At 42.0% G+C, this 20,294-nt stretch overlaps 1 protein-coding gene across 1 annotated transcript in view; it reads left to right on the top strand.

Moving 5' to 3' along the window:
- AFG1L (AFG1 like ATPase) overlaps positions 1 to 20,294 on the top strand; it is a 124,665-nt gene that overhangs the window by 99,852 nt on the left and 4,519 nt on the right. The window contains exon 11 of the mRNA XM_074988827.1: positions 16,797 to 16,937. Coding sequence (XP_074844928.1) covers positions 16,797 to 16,937 — 141 coding nt within the window. The remainder of the gene's footprint in view (positions 1 to 16,796; positions 16,938 to 20,294) is intronic.

Here is a 20,294-nt window from a genome sequence, read left to right as displayed (position 1 = left end):
GGGCAGTGAGGGAGGGGAGACAGATTTAGCAAGGAACTGGGATGTGGTGGGAGAACTAGGACTGGCTGGACAAGGAGCAAGACATATCAGATGAGACAAGTGGGCCAGAGGTGGGAACTGGTTGGGTTAGGAGGCTATGTCTGGGGAGAGGGAGAAATTGGGTCAAGGTAGCGAAGTGACTTTGACTAGCTGGGCAAGGAATTGCAGAATATAAAATTGGACATCCCACCAAGCATCCTTGCTCAGAGATAGAATTTATGTCCCTTCCTCCCATCATCATATGGCAACCAGATCTTAACAATATTTCAGAAGCAGACTAAGTCCTAGGTAGAGCTGACTGGGAAAGAAATGTAAAGGGTCTGCAGCTAAAGTTACGGGGCACTTTCTGGGGAACTGTTTCATGTAAGAATGGAGCCAGCAGGAACCAAGAGACCAGACATCCTCAAACCAAAACCTCTCACATAAGAAGGGTAAAGGGGGGAGCTAAGGAAGAGGGAGGGTGACAGCTCATGAACTTTTCTAGTAGTATGGGTAGGAGAGGTCCCACAGTGCAGTACTGTCAGTTGTTTGGGAACCTTCATTGCAAATAAAAATGGGTGATGGTTTTAATGGTCTGGTGTTGGGCTAGAAGGGACACAGAAGAATTTCTTGACCTCTTGTGCTTTATTCAAAAGACTCACGGGCCTGATGCTTTCAGCCCTCCCAGCCAAGAAAGAAAGAACTTCTGGCCTAGAGTTACACAGCTCCTCGCACTGTGCAATCTTTCCCAGGACAGAACGTTTCAGGGATTGAAGGAAAAGAAGACTTACGCAGCAATTTGACCTTCAGTCTAAAAAGTCTGGCCAGCCCTGAGCCAGCACTCAGGGTCCTCTGGAACTTCTGCATTACAGAAGTTGTAGATATATGTGGCACTTTGTCTGCATGCCCAGGACTGAAAGCCACTTGTTACCCCCTGCCTCGAGGAAGATTTGCATGTACTTATCTGCATGTCACTTGCTGACCCCACCAGCCTGTTAGTCACCCAAACACGCCCCAGCCAGCCCTCTTTTTGCCTTGCAGGTTAACAGGTGCACCTCAGCCCTCCCTAAAAGTGTTTCCAGCTGGTGTCTAGCCCTTTCCTTCTGGTGGTCCATTCACAGAAATTATCAGATTTCCTGTACCCAGAAGAACGATATCCATGCAATTTGATTGGTACAACTCCAGATCAGGTCATTTATCATATCACAGCACTGAGATATAAAGTGGTTAAAGAGAAAACAATCACAACTTTATTATCAAAGACTAAGTTTTAAGAGATAGTTAACAATGATAATGAAAAGAGAATGGTTATATACAAAGTAAAAAATGGACCTTGCTTCATAAAAACCAAACTTAACCAAGCAGTCTAACATTTTATCTAAGTAAGTTATTGCACCTGCAAGCCTTTTTCAGCATACAGTATTCAGTCAAATCCCAGCTGAGATCCTGTTTTCATGAGTGTAAACACACCGTCCATTTACTTTCACAGAGCAGGGTAACAAAACATCCTTGCTTCTCTGTATATTATCCAGAACTGATTGGTTTTTTTCCTACAGTCAGGATGAGGCCTGTGGATCCTTTCCTGAGCCGTGTCTACACTAGCACAAATCTTCGAAATGGCCATGCAAATGGCCATTTCGAAGATTACTAATGAGGCGCTGAAATGCATGTTCAGCGCCCTATTAGCATGCCGCCGGCTGTGGCTCTTTGAAATTGCCATGTTTCATTCCCATACAGCTTGTCCAGACGGGGATCCTTTTCAAAAGGACCCTATGGACTTCAAAATCCCTTATTCGTGTCAGGTCGTCAGAATAAGGGGATTTTGAAGTTGGCAGGGTCATTTCGAAAAGGACACCCCTCTGGGCAAGCTGCGTGGGAGCAAAACGCGGCAATTTCAAAGAGCCACGGCTGGCAGCATGCTAGTGGGCACTGAATATGCATTTCAGCGCTTCATGATTAATCTTCCAAATGGCCACTTGCATGGCCATTTCGAAGATTTGTGCTAGTGTAGACATAGCCCTAGAGTGCTGGCTCCAAGCTCTTTTCACATACTAGTATTCCCCAACATCCAGAACATACTTCCATTGTGTTGGTTTACAATGATTTATCTACATGTGAACCTAGGTGAGGGGTGACTATGCAAAATCTGTTTTTCAAACATGTCTGGGCCACAGACCTGAAAACAAATGTTCAATGTATATATATATACAGCTTCTTCAATATCATCTTTGCAATCATCTTACAGTAATTGAGGATCTCTATGATATGCACAGTAGACACTTCCATGGCCTTTTTATTAGGCACCTCATAAGACCTAAGTACTATGACAGCAGCGTGTTAAGGTATAGTTAGTAACCAAGTTACCAATGGGTCCTTATGTCACAATATGTTGCACTGCACCCAGCCCTGTTTCTCCTCTCATTTTGTAGCATGAAGGAATTGTATTTTAAACTCAAATTGCCTTCTTGATATTTTTGTTTTCATATAACCAAACTTCCCAACCTTTCTTCTGTGTCATGCTGATACAGATTACTCAAATGTTTGAAAAATGCCTGCCTACTACTGTTTAATTATTTAGGTTGCCGGTATTATGACATGACTTATTAGGTGAAACATAGTAATAAGATTTGCAAAGCCTGCCTGTTCTGGTTTGACCTACCTCAGCAAACCAAAAACATTAGGTTACAGACACCTTGAGTCACTCCTGTCTGACGAACACAGAATCAAAATTTGAAGCCAGGTTTCAGTCCTTAAATCCATTGGTTTCAATACGAGGTGGGACTGTTATGATCATCTAGTCTGGTCTCCTGTATTACACAATGCACAAATTTCACTCTGAACTCCTGAATCTAGTCCAACAATCTGTGGTTGAAGTAGAATGAGTATGTATCTCAAAGGCTTGTCTCTTTAACCAACAGAAAGTGCTCAAATAAAAGACATTACTAACCTCACCCACTTATTCTAGTTAGAAATCAGCCACTTTTGATTTAAAAGCACTAAGTCATGGAGAATTTTTCAACACCCTTACGAAATTTCTTTCAGTTATCCCCTTAAGATTTTGTGTCTTATTTATAATTTGAAGTTTGCTGATGTCAGTGCAAGTTTTTATTACAAATCCATCTCAGGGCAACTACTGAGGTGGGACACAAGGACAGCATCAACCACATGACCACCATCCCACGTGACTCTTCCTCAAGCTATGCCAAACATGGGGGAGGGCCATTCCTAGGAGATTGTAGGGCCTATGACACCACAGACCCCCTCTACAGTTCCCACCTCTGCTTCACCTCACCCCCACTCTATCTCTGCCTCCAAATCCTGACCTTGAAGCAACACTGCTTGGTGCTGGCAGCAGGGTTCAGACCACCCCACACTCACTAGTGTCAGCAGGAATCAGAGCAACCTGGCCGCAGCCTCCTCTGCTCTCCTGGTTCCCAGAGGCATCACTCCACTTTCCACCACTGGTAAGTGTGTCAGTGAGCCCAATCCCTACTACTGGTGCAAGACCCCTCCCCCCCAGTACTCATCTTCATCATCATCATCATCATCATCATCATTATCAACTGTGGGCTCTCTCACATCCTGCAGGGAGACTGAAGTGTTCTCCTGCAGGTTTTTGTATGTTACCATTCTGATATCTGATTTGTGTCCATGTATTCTTTTATGTAGTGACTGTCCAATTTGGCCAATGTATATTGCAGAGGGGCATTGCTGGCACATTATGGCATATATTACATTAGTAGATGTGAGACTATTCATAGGAATAAAGCTATTATCATCATCAACAATCACCATAGGCTCAGCACCCATTGGTGTCTGATGCCTCCCTCAGTATCTCCTTCTGTCTTCCCCTGTCCAGGACAGAGTGGTTGAGTTTCTGTAGACTAGCTCTGCAACAATCTACTGTATTTTCCACCCATTCCCTGTGGAGTCTGCGTCTCCTCTTTGAACCGTCCATTATGCCAAATACCAGGGTCTTGATTTTTTGTTCATCATTCATTCTGCAAATATGCCCAAACAAGTGTAACTTCCATTGTATAACCTTCTGCAGGACGTTCTTTTTCGGCTATATCTTCCTATATAATTCCTCATTGTGACCTGCATCCATCCTATTCTCAGGATCTTTCTATAACAACTCCTTTCGAACGCCAATATTCTTCTCTTCAAATCTTTCATTATTACACATCTCACATCCGTACAACATGCTACTAAATACACACATTTTCAAGATGCTCAGCTTCATTCCTAAGCTAATTGCTTTGCTTTTCCAGATCTTATCCATCGCCTTCAAAGTTGCTCTTGCTTTTGCTATTCTAGTCACTATTTCATTCTTACATCTAGATCATACATTAAGGTGCTCCCCATGTACATGAACTTCTCTACATTCTCTAGTTCAATCTCATCTACACTGATTTTTTCCCCATTTCCTTATCTTCAAATACCATTGTTTTTGTTTTATCAGTGTTCCTTATCAGTCTGTACCACTTCCCTTCCTCGTTTAGCACCTGCAATGTTCTCGCTAGCTTCTCCTCATCTTGCTCAATGACAACTATATCATCCATGTACTTCAAGTTAATTCTTATCCTGTGGATAGATATCCCTTCTACCTTCTCCTTTATCTTGTCCATCAGTCTTCTAGATATGTGATGAAGATACTCAGTGATATCCAGTCTCCTTGTCTCATACTCTTTTCATTCTAAACCAACTTTCCAGCTCTCCACACATTCTCACCACTGATTCCACATTGTTACTGATATGCTTTAACACCTGTATCAGTCTGCTATCCGCTCCATATGACTCCAACATACCCCAAGTCACTTTCTAATCTATACTGTCAAATGCCTTCTGAAAATCAATGAAGCCAGTGTAGATGTTCTTGGTCTTTCATCAAGCTTTCACTACTATCAATCCTAGTGCAAATATCTGCTGTATGGTACTTCTATCTTTCCTGAACCCTGCTTGCTTGTCTGCTAGCTGTTCTTCTATCTGCAATCTTAGTCTCTCCATCAGTATAATCATCATCACCTTGCCTAGATGACACATTAAGGCAATCGTTCTGAAGTTCTTGCACTCAAATGCACTCCCTTTCTTGTGTATTGTCACTCGCATGGATCTTGTCCATTCCTTAGGTGCCTTCCCTTCTTTCCATTTTATATTACACAGTCGGTGTATTTCCTGAAGCATACTTTCTCCACCATATTTAATCATATCTCCCGTGATCTTATAATTTCTGGGACTCTTGTTGTTTTTCAGTCATTTCACTCATCTTTCTACTCCCCCACTTCAAAATATCAGTCTCACTCTCAATGCTCAGCAGAGATATCTCTTTCAGTTCTTTGATCAGTCTCTGAAACACTCAGGTCCAACTGTGCTTTATATAGATTGGTGCAATATCTCGTCCATCGCTCCACAACCTTCTCTTGAGCACCTCCTCATTCTCATCTTTGATCACCATCTGCTTCAGCTACCACTTCCTATAAATATTCCTAATCATATACACCTCCCTGGTCTTACATTCTCCGTAGTACCTCTCTATATCTTCACACTGCTCGTCTAACTATTTTGCCTTATCATTTACGGCCACTTTCCTTACCTCATTGCATTTCACCTTATATTGCTGTTCCACCCTCTCGGAAACATCCCTTCTGGTCTTCAATGCTCTATTCTCTTGAACCAGCTTCAGTGTCTCCTGTGTAATCCACTTGTTATTGATCTTCTCTTCTTCCAGAACTGTATGCTCAATTGCCTCTTCTATTGTCATGGCTATCCCTTTGACTCTCTTATCTAGGTCTTTCTCTGTGCCCATATTCCTAATCTTCTCTTTGAGCACTGCTCTGTATGCATCCCCTATTTCTTCTTCTCCCAGCCTTGCCACGTCTCTTCTCTATTTAAACTGTGTCCTACACTCTCTCTCAAGTTTTATCTTGATGTTTGCGATCACTAGACTGTGATCCGAGTCTATGTCCACTCCTTAGAAAGTTCGCCGCTGCTGTAATCTCCAACTCAAAGCGAAGAGAATAGGAAAGTTGTCCCAAATAGACCAACCAGCTCTGCAGGGTGACCACTGGTCCCATGCTCCACCCCTCAACAACACTGGAAGGGGCACATGACCCTTTGTGCCCCCCATATGTCTCCCCTGCATCCATCTGCTAGATTAAGGAGTCCTCTAGTGCGCTGTTGCCTGAAGACTAATCAAGCCACCTCTTGACCTTCTCTTCAATAAACTCATTAGATTGATCTCCTTGGTCATGTCTACACTAGCCCAAAACTTCGAAATGGCCATGCAAATGGCCATTTCAAAGATTACTCATGAAGCATGGAAATACATATTCAGTGCCTCATTAGCATGCGAGCAGCCACGGCACTTCAAAATTGCAGCGGCTCACTACCGTGCGGCTCATCCAAACAGCAGTGCTTTTCGAAAGGACCCCACCAACTTTGAAATCCCCTGATTCGTATCAGCAGATTAGTAATCTTCGAAGTTCCTGGGGTCCTTTTGAAAAGGACCTCGGTCTGGACGAGCCACGTGGCAGTGAGCCGCCGCACTTTCGAAGTGCCGCAGCTGCCCGCATGCTAATGAAGCACTGAATATGTATTTCAGTGCTTCATGGCCATTTCGAAGTTTTGGGCTAGTGTAGACATAGCCCTTTTGTCTCGTATACTAAGGCAAGTTTTCCAAACCTCAGATCTTGACAGTTTTCAATAAGTTTTACATACCTCCCAAAAGATATACAGTAATTTTGTGCAAAATAAAAAAGCTTATTTTCTTTTAAAATGAAAATCTAAGCAATATACCAAACAGCTTTCTTACTCCTAGACTTGAGCAATGAAGTAGGCATGATCTGAAAATACTTCTAAGAAGAAATACATTTCAATAAAATAATGTCTTTGAACTCTTGCTTTTATTAGAGCACCACAGCAGTGAACTCTGTAGTTAAGGTTTATATTTTTTGGGAAGGTGGATTGTGCGGGGGGAGTGAGCGAGCATTGTTTATATACAATCTCCTGGAGAACAAAACATAAAAGTAATGCCTTTCTCTGTTCATTTTCCTGAGAGAGGATAATATTTTGAGGAGGTATGTCATTAATTGCAGAAAGTGCTTCAGACACAGGGATTTAAAAAAGAGGGGGTTTTATTTTCCAAAAAGCTGTAACGTTTTTAATACACAGTCTCAAAAACTGGTCTGTAAACTCCAGATTATTTTTATTCACTGATTTCCAGTGAGGACTAATTTCTTTGACTATTCTGTGGAATGTTTGATGGTTGATTTTTGAGTTAACTGAGGATCCACTGAGATTTTTGTGGTTCCCCATCCCTCCACCCTGTCACTGTGGATCCCACATTATTGGTGGGCTGAGTTGAGAACGAGAAGAAAGAGTTATGCTGCCTAGAAACCATAGGACTGTGGATAGGGAAATCCTGAGTTCATGCCAAAGATACTATAACCTCATGCCCATAAGCCTGAGATCCACATGGATCTCAGGAGTCATAAAGAGTTTGGTGTGTAACCTCTTATTTGTTCCACTGAGATTCAGACTTCTGTGTTCTCATAGAGTGATTGAGGAGAAATGCCACAAGGTCTCTTCCCCTGGTCCTTTCTTCTATGATTTTTTTTGTAAGTTGGATGGAGAAAAGCAGACACAGTGGTAGATGTTTAATAAAAGCAAAAGTGAACTTAGGAAACTTTCCATATAAAAATTATCATACAATCATAAACCCTATGTAGTAGTTTAAAACAACATTATGAAGAAAAGTTATGTGGGATGTGGCCCATTATCAGCAGATAATGTGGAGGTGTGAACACAAGGACAGGAGAAACCGCTTTTGTAATTGGCCAGACACTCCAGGTCTCTGTTCAATCCTTACACCATCAACCAAGGACTGAACAGATGCTGACAGTGGCTGGCCAATAACAAAAGCACTTACTTCTCTCCTGGTATTCACACCTCCACATTAGCTGCTGATAATTGGCCACATCCTCCCTGACTGAATTGACCTTGTGAACTCTGGCCTTCCTCTTGACTGGGATTCCCTCCTTTTCATGATCCTATATAGTTAGTCCCTCCTCTGGAATCCCCACTCGTGCATCTGACGAAACGAGTCTTTGCCCACAAAAGTTTATGCTCCAAAATATCTGTTGGTCTGTAAAGTGCCAGAGGACTTCTCGTTGGTTTTGCAGATACAGACTAACACGGCTACTTCAATGTCGAAGTAGGGCACTATTCCCGTCTTCGGAAGGGAATAGTGATTTCGACATCTTGCCACCTAACGTCGATTTCAGCATTGAAATAGCACATGGCGCGTGTAGACACAACGGGTGCTATTTCAACTTTGTGCCGGCTACTTTGAAGTAGCTGGCTAGTGTAGACGCACCCTATATGTAATAAAAATATGGGTCTTGAGTAAATTGAGGGTTAATTCCATCTGTAACAATACAAATCCTGAAGTAGGTAGAGTTCTCATTTTTGATCATCTACTAGGAATAAGAAAGCAGAAAGATAAGACAAACATAAAATGAATTCTTTGATTTAATGTTGATGTTACAATATTTAAGAACATAATTTATAACACAGCAGGACAAAAGATATTTATCCTTATTTTGGTTGGTTTAAAGCAATCATGATGTGTAGCAACCTTTCTGTACTTCAGACCCCCTGCAGACTCATGCTGGTAATTCAGAACCTCCCGTGACTTGCACATAATCTTTCACCTTTTGGAATTCATACCATAATTTTGTTTTTCTTGGTACCAAGCATCCTCTGATATTCCAGAATACAGCTGTCTGTTTTTATCAAACATCTGTTCTTTTCTTCAACACCTTTTTCATTTCCAGGCCTTGAGAAGAGGGGATGAGCAGAGGACTGAGATGCAATTTTTGCATTCTAATGCTGACATTGCCCCCTTGGATAGCTCACTTAACCCCTCTCTCTGTCCCTATATCTCTACATGAAGGACTAACATAGCCACACAACAAGAAAGTTGCAAAATTCAGTTATGTCAGATACTGTAGACCACACAAAGTACTGTGTTATACACAAAGTGTTTGCAAAGTGCTATCGACCATAGGGCTAGCAGGTAAAGAAAAAGGTTGCAATTATCAGGGAACTTAATGAAAAAGGATCATGGCAATTAAATAGCACGTATAATTATCGCTAATTACCATATTTTAGAAGACTTTCAGATAGATTAGACCAGATGACTTGAAATTAACAAAATGTTTAATAAACAATATTTTTCCTTCTTTACACATTTGGCCAGTCAAGGAACTATGATAATGTAAATATATAGAAAGGTCAAATAAACATTTCTCCTTCATTTTTGAAAAGCACAGGTACTAATTAGATGTAAAATTCCCAGATTTGACAACTGGAGATTATGAAATTGCAAATAAAATATGAGATTGAAACCACATTTCTCTGTATTTGAGTATATTGGAATAAGTTTTTTCATGTCTGGAAAGTCACATAGGTCCTTTGCTTTTTCTTACATTCTTTTTTTTTCTTTTTCACTAACATGTGACCTTGTTTTAAAGCTGGTACCCATGACATCTGTGACTTTTCAATCTTACTCTAGTATAAATGAGAGAGAGATACAGTCTAGATTTAGCAAGGTTGTCTTATTCTTAAGGACTAGAATGTATTCTAGCTGTCCTCGAAAGTGTGTGATGTACCTTTTAAAGATGCTCTCATTTATACATAGCAAATACTGCCCTCTGCTGGTACTATTGACTTATGTAATTTAGCCAAAACACATTTAACCATGATCTACTCTACAGTTGGGTCAAAAGAAGGGGGCTTGTAAAAAACAAGCTAGCAGTCATGTAGCACTTTAAAGACTACCAAAATAATTTATTAGGTGATGAGGAGTTTGTTGACCTAACTAAGTTTATGTGAATGCTACAGCCTCTGCCCCCGCCATCAAAGTAAGTGCCTGTCTACACAAACATCATAACTCAAGCCCTGTGCCTCTCCTGAAGATGATGTCAATGTGGTGAAGGTGACAGAGTGTCCATGCAGACGCTGTACTACATCAGCTGCTGGCAGTCTTTTTTGTCAGTTCTATGCCTCTATGCTGAAGCTATGACACTGATTTAAAAAAAACAATCCTTCCTGCTGCCAGCTGTGCTGCTGCCTGCTGCCCAGACTTCCCACTCTGGTGCTGCCTGCCACGTGCTCCCCATTCCTCGCTCCTATTCAGGCTGCTACCCAGGCTCCTCACTCGCAGCCAGACTGCTCCTAGGCACCCAGCTGCCATCCAGGGTCCTAGCTTCCCACTGGAAGCCCAGCTTCACCAAGACTCCCAGTAGGGAGCTGGGGAACCCAAGCAGCAGCCCCACTCCCCACCTGGAGCATAGAGGCAAATTCTGGGTGTCCGTCCCACTCCTGATGGGGAGAATGGTGCTGAGAGACTGAGGGGCTGCTGTGCTTCCAGTGGGGTAGAAGAGAAGGCAGCAGCTGAGCTCTCAGCTGGGAACAGGGAATGGGGAGGGAGAGCAGGGAGCCATGAGCCCACAGGGCAGCTGGACTACTGGTGGGGAGCTGTGAGTGGAGCTGGAGAGCCTGGAAGTGCACCCCCCCCCAAAGAAGGGTAGTGGGGACATGAAGCTCTGCAGTAATTATTGTTACTGTTGTAAGTTGACCCAATATCATTTGACTTGAGTTTTTAGCATAGACAAGCCCTAACCTTATTTCTACATTATTAATATAACTTTCTGCTCTGCTGTACTATATGGCTACGTCTACACGTGCACCCAACTTCGAAATAGCTTATTTCGATGTTGCGACATCGAAATAGGCTATTTCGATGAATAACGTCTACACGTCCTCCAGGGCTGGCAACGTCGATGTTCAACTTCGACGTTGCTCAGCCCAACATCGAAATAGGCACAGCGAGGGAACGTCTACACGGCAAAGTAGCACACATCGAAATAAGGGAGCCAGGCACAGCTGCAGACAGGGTCACGGGGCGGACTCAACAGCAAGTCGCTCCCTTAAAGGGCCCCTCCCAGACACACTTTCATTAAACAGTGCAAGATACACAGAGCCAACAACTAGTTGCAGACCCTGTATATGCAGCACGGACCCCCAGCTGCAGCAGCAGCAGCCAGAAGCCCTGGGCTAAGGGCTGCTGCCCACGGTGACCACAGAGCCCCGCAAGGGCTGGAGAGAGAGTATCTCTCAACCCCCCAGCTGATGGCCGCCATGGAGGACCCCGCTATTTCGATGTTGCGGGACGCGGATCGTCTACACGTCCCTACTTCGATGTTGAACGTCGAAGTAGGGCGCTATTCCCATCCGCTCATGGGGTTAGCGACTTCGACGTCTCGCCGCCTAACGTCGATTTCAACTTCGAAATAGCGCCCAACACGTGTAGACGTGACGGGCGCTATTTCGAAGTTACTGCCGCTACTTCGAAGTAGCGTGCACGTGTAGACGCAGCCTATGTATGATATTTTTCATTCTTGTCCTAAGCAGTTAAATAGCTCCTTCTACCCAAGAACTTCAAATGTGAATTAGCTTGTCCTGTCAACATAAAAGTATTTTTATGTTACTTATGTTGTTGATGGGCAAACTAAAGAACAAAGGTGAAGTGACTTGACCATCATAACTCTCGCTAGTGGAGAGTCCTTTCAGTCCTCACAAGTGAGTCTTCTACAGCAATGCGAAATTTAAAAATGGCTTTTTTATCTTTTAAGTGTTCCCACCATGTTTTTTAGTTTGAATGTTGTTTTGCTTCCTTCTAGCTTGCAAACTGTAATTTACCTAACACTATTATTTGTAGTACAGAAATGCTCAAAAGCTCTAATGAAGGTTGGGGCCCCACTATGCTAGGTGCTGGGCATTTTTATAGGAAGACCCAGTCCCTAGCTCAAATAGATTACATTCTAATATGAGAGCAAGCGCAGTGAGCAAGTGTTAAAATACAGATACATCGAGAAGAAGAATAGTGAAGGAGTACTAAATTAAGAAGCTCACTGTTGGAATTTTCAAAAGCACATAAGTATGCTTACAGTTTGGGGGCAGTATTAACCTAAGAACACCAGGGGCTTGGAGGAGGCAGTTTATAACAATGAAAGCCTTAATTCTCCTGAAAGAAAAGCCCCAGGGATTAACAAAACCACTGAACATTGAAAAATTTCAGGGAGTTGTGCTCCTAAGTCACTTACGTGCTTTGGAGAATTCCAGCCCCTTCTCCCTTGTACTTTTCCTCTTTAACAGTATTTACCAGATTTACCAGTTCACACTCTGAAGCCACTGTTCCCTTTTTCACTATTTGCTGCTTCTCAAACCTGCAGCAAGTGACCAGGGATCAGTTCTTGTCTCAGCTCCACAAGAGCTTTAGCAGCACAGATTGTTCACTAGAGACTCTTCCCTCCTTTCTGCTTCCCAGATCTCAAAACATATTTCAGCCTCTCCCCGTCTCTTGCTTGCAGGAAAGCTAGCATAGCATGCAGCTGTTATCATGGTTTCTGCCCCGAGGAGCACAACTCTCACTGCAAATCAGTTTCTTACAAACCACTTGTATAACTGCTGTCATATATTTAAAGAGAATTTCAATATACTATAGATTGCAACCTTAATGTTATTGGAACACAGGTTTTTGTGTATGTAATTATCATAGAAACCACTATACCAGATCAGATCTCTGGTCTGTCTAGTTCAGCCCCTTGTCTCTGGAAGTAGCCAATATCTGCAAGAAATCCCACAGTGGAACTTTTAAAGAACAAACAGCCCTTATAGCCCATGCCACTAGGTCAGTACGAAAATTTCTTGCTAGAGTAAATCTTCAGAATGTAACCACAGGGAAAATGTAATCACTGTATTTCACCTTTAAATTCACAAAATTCTCCAGCACACTTACACTACAAACTATACCTTTAGTTTTAAATTTTATACCATACTCCTTACATTGGAGGTTTTAGCTGTGTGTGCTTTTCATCTTCAACCTCAGACATTTAACTGAATCTCTTATTATGCCCCAAGTTCTATCATTTCTCTCTTGAATCATAATCCTAAGGGTGTTGGCTCAATTCTGTGTATCATCAGCCAGATTGCTTACAGAAGAATGATTTCCCTGGAATCTGTATGAAGGGCTTTATATATTTATGTTGTTCAATATGTAAGTTCACAAGCATCTGGGTTCTGAACAGTTTTTGACTTTTAGTAAATGTATCTATTCTAAATTGTATTGTTGCATACATAATTTTTAGGTTTTGCTATTCTTAATTATCAGTCACTAGTCTTGTATATTTCATTAAGGCTTGACCTCTAACTTATTTCAGTATCAACCAATATATTTAACCTTGATTTAGAAAAGGATGTTTCAGCTTAACTTATGTAAGGCATCTTTTCTCTGCAAAAACATAATTTTTCCGTGTTGTCAGTGCTGAGCTGGATGTTTTATACTCTTGTTAAGTTAAGAGCTAGCTATCCTTGTATCACTACCAGGAACATATAATGGAAATACAAGAGTAACTCTGAGAACAGAACAGTCTTTCGAGACCATTAAATAATAAACCTCCTACTTGAACAGACATGATGATAGCAGAACACACATTAACTGTACAGATAAACAAAAAATATAAAGTTGACAACTCAGTCAGGCAAATTGAAGTGGACTAACCTCTTGGTCAGGAAGTAGTACATGTGTGCTAACGCATTTTGCATTAGTGTGTTGTTGATAAAATCTTGAAGCCTTTCAGAGTTAATTACAGAAATCTACACTGTTTTTCTGTCACCTGCATGTTTTACACAGGAGTAATGAAACAGCAAATAAGTTCCTTATCTGCAAAAGTTTATTATAGAGGATCAGCCCAGCATACAAAATAGCTGATTGCTAATTTAAGATGACACGTTTTCTACAGATTCATGAAGTTGTTTCAAGTTTTGATAAGCATTTTACAAAAACAACCTGTTAAAAAGTAATTTGTTCCCACTTAGAAAATTATTCAGCTAACCGGATACATCCAAGAGTATTGAACTTTGTAATTGTTCAGGTAGGAGGATGAGGAATATCATACTTACCATGTGAAGGACCGGTATGAGGTAATCCTTGTCTAAAACATAAAAGCTGAAGTAATGTACTCAAAGGTATTACTATCTAAAGTGCCATTCAGTACTTAATAAATCAGTTAACTCTGTTGTTCGTGGGGTAGGCTTTGTGAATTCAGAATACTGATTATGGTTTGAAAAATGCAGAATATTAAAGCTTATGAAGTATAAGAAAATATAGCCTGACGGGATTATAAAGTTTAGATATCTACCACCAGTCTTGGAGTCTTGCAAACTTAGTTCAGTGATAGTCAGACCCTAATTTGCATTGAGTGAACTGGAGCCTTTCAGAATGTGTAAAAGCAGTTGTGTAGGAAGCTCTTCCCTAGACTTGAGGAACAGCTCTGTGAAGCTTGAAAGCTTGTCTCTTCTGTCAGTAGAAGGTGCTCCAATGAAACGTTACCTCACTCACTTTGGGCATGTCTACACTACCTCCCTACTTCGAAGGGAGCATGGCAAGCAGGGTGTTGGGAGTTTATCAACCAAGTGCTGCGATGCAGATGCAGCACTTCATTAAGCAAATTCCATGCCCCCCCCCACCCCCACCCCGCCGTGGCAACTCCGAAGTGTTAAACTTCAAAGTGCTGGCTTGCATGTAGCGGCAGCTCACCCGCCGGTACTTCAAAGTATTAAACTTTGAGGAGTAAAGGGACTTCGAAGTTGCCCAGGCACTTGGAAGTACTGGCGGCTGAGCCGCAGCTACATGCAAGCCGGCACTTTGAAGTTTAACGCTTCGGAGTTGCCGCGGGGGGGAGTTTGCTTAAGGAAGTGCTACATGTGCACCACAGCACTTCATTAATAAACTCCCAACACCCTACTTACCATCCTCTCTTCGAAGCATGGAGCTAGTGTAGACACAGCCTTTGTGTTTCAGATCCTATGAACAAAGTGGCAGCAACAACTGCAAACAGTTTTATATCCTGATGTATAAAAAAAAGCAGAAAATCATTTTAAATGGATTTGATTGTGTATTGTTGCATGTGATGTTTGTGCATATCTTGTATTAATGATTTCATATCTTTAAATGAGCATTTAACTTTCTCATTAAAGCTTTTAAATAATTTTAATGCTAGATCAAGTTTTGAACTGCATGCAATATCTTGACATCTCTTTTAAATACAGTTTTTTTTTCCCCCAGAAATTCTGCTATAATTTAAGATTTTGGCTGCTTCCTCTTATTTCCAGGGGTGAGGTGGGGGTGTCGTGGGTTCGGCCTCTGCAGGAGTACAGAGGAGGCCAGTGGGGCTGGGGCAGCTGTGCCCACCCTGGCCAAAAGCCATTGAGTCAGCTCGATGTGGGTGGCTGAGGACAGGGGAGGGCAACGATGAGGGTCCCATCGCTGGAGCCCTCGTCATCGACCTCAGTCTCAGTGGGCCAGTCCCTGTGCTGGGGGCTGGTGGTGCCAGAGGGGCCCGCCTCCTCATTGGTGTCTGCGGGGGTAGGGGGCAGCAGTGGTGGCAGTGTCCACCAGGTGCACTGGGGCAGCCACCTCCTTCAGCCCCAGGAGCCTATGCAGCTCCCTCTAGGGGGGGCAATGCACAGGCCATGCCCCCAACTGGCTGGCAGCATCGCAGGCTTTGCATTAGGCCTGCCTCAGCTCCTTAACCTTGATCCAGACACTATTCCTGGTGTGACTGAGGTCAGGCAGTGAGCCCCCTGGCCAGCCCGTTGTAGGCCTCAGCATTCCACTGCTGGGTGCTGGTTTGGCGAAGGGCCTCCCCCGCTGCCACAGAGCGAGGTGGTCCTTCAGCTCCCCCTCAGTTCATGAGGGTCCCCTCCATGTACACGCCTTGCCTGGGTGCTGTGAGCCCTCAGACTCATCGTCCGAGGCCTTCGGGGTGGCAGGGAGGTCTGGCTGTGCTGCCACAGTGTCCGGGGGAGTGCAGGTGCTTTCTGGTGCATTGAGCAGGGGCAGTCCGCGTGGGAGCTTATCCTGCCCCTGCTTGTGGCATGCTCTCAGCTACCTGCCTGGGGTTGCTGGGGAGCTGCTCCATGTCAGGCGGCCAGCAGGGACCATAGAGTCATGTCTGGGCTGGTCTGAGTGTCTCCATGCTTGGTGGGGAGGGGCGTGCCACGCCACCATGACAGACCCCTTACTTCAAAGTAGTGAGGACAGAACGTCTACACACACCCTACTTCAAAGTTAAACTTCGAAGCAGGGTGCTACTTCATTCCCAGGAATGGAGTAGTGACTTCAATGTTAACCTCCCTTACTTCGAAGTTAATGGTGAAGTAAGGAAAAGTGTGTGTAGATCCTCTCAAGGCTACTTCGAAGTAGCCCCTTACTTCAAAGTTAACTTCAAAGTCATTTTGTAGTGTAGATGCAGCCTCAGTGAAATTAATAGGCAGCAGGTTTAAAACAAAGTATTTTTCACAAAAGTCACAATCAACCTGCCAGAGTATGCTGTGAAGACCAAGACTATAACAGGATAAAAAAAAAATCAGATGAGTTCCTGGAGGATAGATCCATCAATGGCCATTAGCCAGCATGTGCAGGGATGGTGCCCTGGCCTCTGTTGCCAGAAGCTGGGAAGGGGCAACAAGGGATGGTGATCAGCTGTTCTGTTCATTCCCTTTGGGACATCTGGCATTGGCCACTATCCAAAGACAGCATACCGGGCTAGACAGAGCTTTGATGTGACTCAGTCTAGCCATTCTTACGTTCTTAGCGTTAATGTATCTTTCTCTGTTTAGTGGAATTTAAAGTTATCACTTTTTTATTTCAGCCACTTGGAGCTAGTGATTATTTGGAAATATCTAAGAATTTTGACACAGTCTTTGTTCGTAACATACCGCTACTTACCATGGCAAAAAGGACTCAAGCACGCCGCTTCATTACTCTTATTGATACATTTTATGATCATAAGGTGAGAACTAAGTGTTACAGTTATGTATATATTATAATGCTGTTTGGCCACTTTATAAATGATCTGATTTTACATAACATTATAAGCTATAATAGACTCTCACATTTAGTCCAATAACATGCATAAGTTGCACGTAAAAATAGAACTATCTGCATTTTTTGGCAAAGAGTTAACAACAGAGATGATATATTACCGAGATGACTACATGTACCAAATTTGCTATGGTCATGTCCTAGCCAAGACTCAATGTGGGAGTCTTTACAGTACTGGAATTCCCAAACTTATGAATGGCTTGTGTTCCAAAAGTTTGTTTATAATTCAGCTTTTGGAGCTCGGAATGTATTTTCCCATAGAATCAATGTCATAAATGGGAGTTAGGGTCCCAGGCTAGCCCACAAAAGCCTATTTAACCCATTACGTAGCTGAAATACTGTGTATTTGCAATGAAAAATAATAATAGTTTATTTAACCTTCAATGCTGGGTCTTAGGACAGAGGTTTAATTGGATGAGGATGAGGCGATAGATGGAAATTCTGAAAGGGATTTCTGGGGCATCCCCCCAGCCACCTTCTTCCCCCTGCCCCTGCAGGCTGCGCCCCACCTCTGCTCACCAGAAGGCAGCACGTGGTTCAAGCACAGGCCAGAGGACTCTGAAGGATTGGGGAGTGGCTGTGCAGCCAGCAGCTGGAGAGAAGTGGTGATTTCTCCTTGAAAGTGCTGCTTCTCACCAGCCACTGGCTGCACAACTACCCCCCAGCTCCTCTGGAGTCCGTCGGCCTGCACTGGCACTGCTTGCCCCCTCTGCATGCCCCTTGCATGCTTCCCTTCAGCTGCAGGGGAGCTTTGGTTTGTAGGCAGATGTTTGTAAGTCAGATGTGTGCAACTTGTGGAGGCCCTGTGATTAAAATAAACAGTAAATATTGCAACATCCATTTTAAAAAATCAAGTCCAATAGACTGCTACCAGCTCTGTTATCACTCTCAGCACAGACTTGTTTGCTCACCAATCCAGGGCTGAACATGGGGGCTCACCCCAGTGCCTGCTCAGAACCCCAATGAAGTCATTGGTGCTCCATGCTGGTGGAGCAGTCTCCTCATACACTGCTCAGTGCAGGATCAGGACCTTATTTTTCCACAAGGTTCAATAATTGCCTGGGGTCTCCCACTCGTTAGAATGAAATAGCAAGGGCCGGCTATATTTTCATTTCTTCCTTTCCTTTAATGAGTGACTTTTGAACTAAGACAGTACAGGGGTTACTTAACAATTTTCATATTTAAGTAGAGCGTAAAGGCTTGTCATGATTATTTACTCATGTGAAATATTTTTCTTTGAAGACCTACTCATACAAGATTTTTCTCTCTTTGGTTTGTGCTCCTCACCACAATGCTACAAAACTACCAGCTTAATTCCAGGATTGAGAATGCTATATGTTATCTTCAAAGAAGCAAAATTACACGGAATTAATTTTCCTTTATTTTCATTTTCAAAAACATAACTTACTTTGGCTTTTTCTGCATCTGAAATGTACATATTTTTCCTCATTAAAGGTACCTTCACTTAAGAGTAAAATCTCGCCATTTCTAGACACTTATAATCTAAAAAGTGATTTTAAAAAGAAGTGAAAAAATATTAATTTGAAAATTGTGAGCTTAGTGTAGTATGACCATGTTTTAAATATCATTTCAGAATGCTTTCATATAAAGTCCTCAATTCACGAAATCAAGTAAGCACTGATTTCAGTTGGACGTAAGCATGTGCTTACGTTTCTGTATGTCTTCTTTTGTCCTTCCTGCATAGGGATGTTTTCCTGAACCCGTAAATAAACAATTATATATTTGGTATCATTCTAATAAATAAAGAATTTTCCAATGAGTATTCTGGAGCTATGCTCATGCTTTATGATTTTAGTTTAGGAATGGCCATTGGTATGTTATCACAGCCAATAAGGAATAATTCATAATGGAGAGAGTTTAAAGTGTTAACATATTTCTTTAAATGTGATATTAATTTTAGAAGAAGCATTTGTTGTAGATTTTAAATCAGGTTGCAGAACTGCTAATGGATTAGTAATGATAAAAGCAGCACTTAACTTGGATTTTCAAAGGTTTCAATCATAGAGAAGCAAAATCAGCACTATTAAAACAAAAAGGGCATTTCATATTTCAGCTGATCATTTTAAAAGAGTAATGAAAATATTAAGTTCCCTCCTGTGTGTGATTACATATGTACACACTTAAATATTTATGTAATCAGGAAATATCTATTGAGATATTAGTCTTTTTTAAGATAATCGTAAAGTCTCTGATTCACCAAGAAACTTAAGCACCTGCCTAACTTCAAGCATGCAAATAGTCTTATTGGACTTAAAGTTAGGGACCTTCTAAATACCATGCTGAACTGGGACTAAATACAGTGTCTTAGAAAATCTGTATGCAGTAAGCATGGAGTAACAAAACCAGAAATACTTATTTTTACAATCTGTTACCTCTTTATATAATCTCTAAGAAATACATCAGGTGATCATGAAAAGTGAGCATTAAACATTCTCCCTATTTACTCTACAAATAATCCTGTGGAAAAATCACTTCAAAGGTCACAAAGTTAAAACTTCATCTCTACTGATCTATATTTTTCCAGCAAGATGAAACTAAATATTTGTGGACACCAATATGCAACGGGAATCTTTTTTTTCTGGGATCTATCGATGTCTTGTATACTATCTACAATAATATTACAGTATGTTTATATCGTTAACCTCATAGGGATACACTATATACCGTATTCTTCAAATCAGATCTGAAAGCAGTCATTACAGCCTTAACTGTCTTGCTAAAATAGTAGTAATGATAAAACTCAAGCTAAATTTAACTCACGTGAATATTATAGGTCCAAAATGAAGTGGCAAAACTGAACTTTTAGAAGAACTTCGTAGTCTTTGATGGGAATGTCTGTGTAGTTCATTTATCCTGTCATTGTAACCCTAACAAGTGATAATCCGTAATTTTCTAGTTGTTTTTATAGTGCTTAGTTAAAAAGGTAAATTGTAGTGGTAAAGATTATACCATACAGCAAATATTCTGAGAATGTGGTTGTGACGTGACAGGATTTTATATGGACATGGAAGCCAATTTATGTGTCCATTGTATCTCTTGGCACCAAATATTGTGTCCAGGGGGCCGTGTGAGGTGTCTAATGAAAGCTGATAATGCCCTGAACCTGTATATACTACTTATAGGTCTCTGCCATGTTTGTATGTAAAGTTATAGATGTTAGCCCTGCAGCTGTATTTTATCAGTGTGCTGAGGCTCACAATAGGAGGTGAGTTTCCACACCAGCCAGGGCAATAGACAGAGCAGA

Source organism: Carettochelys insculpta, chromosome 3 (genome assembly GCF_033958435.1).
Source record: "Carettochelys insculpta isolate YL-2023 chromosome 3, ASM3395843v1, whole genome shotgun sequence".
NCBI classification, from domain to species: Eukaryota; Metazoa; Chordata; order Testudines; family Carettochelyidae; genus Carettochelys; species Carettochelys insculpta.
The sequence above is the reverse complement of the archived record's forward strand: the minus strand, read 5'-3'. Positions and strand labels throughout refer to the sequence as shown.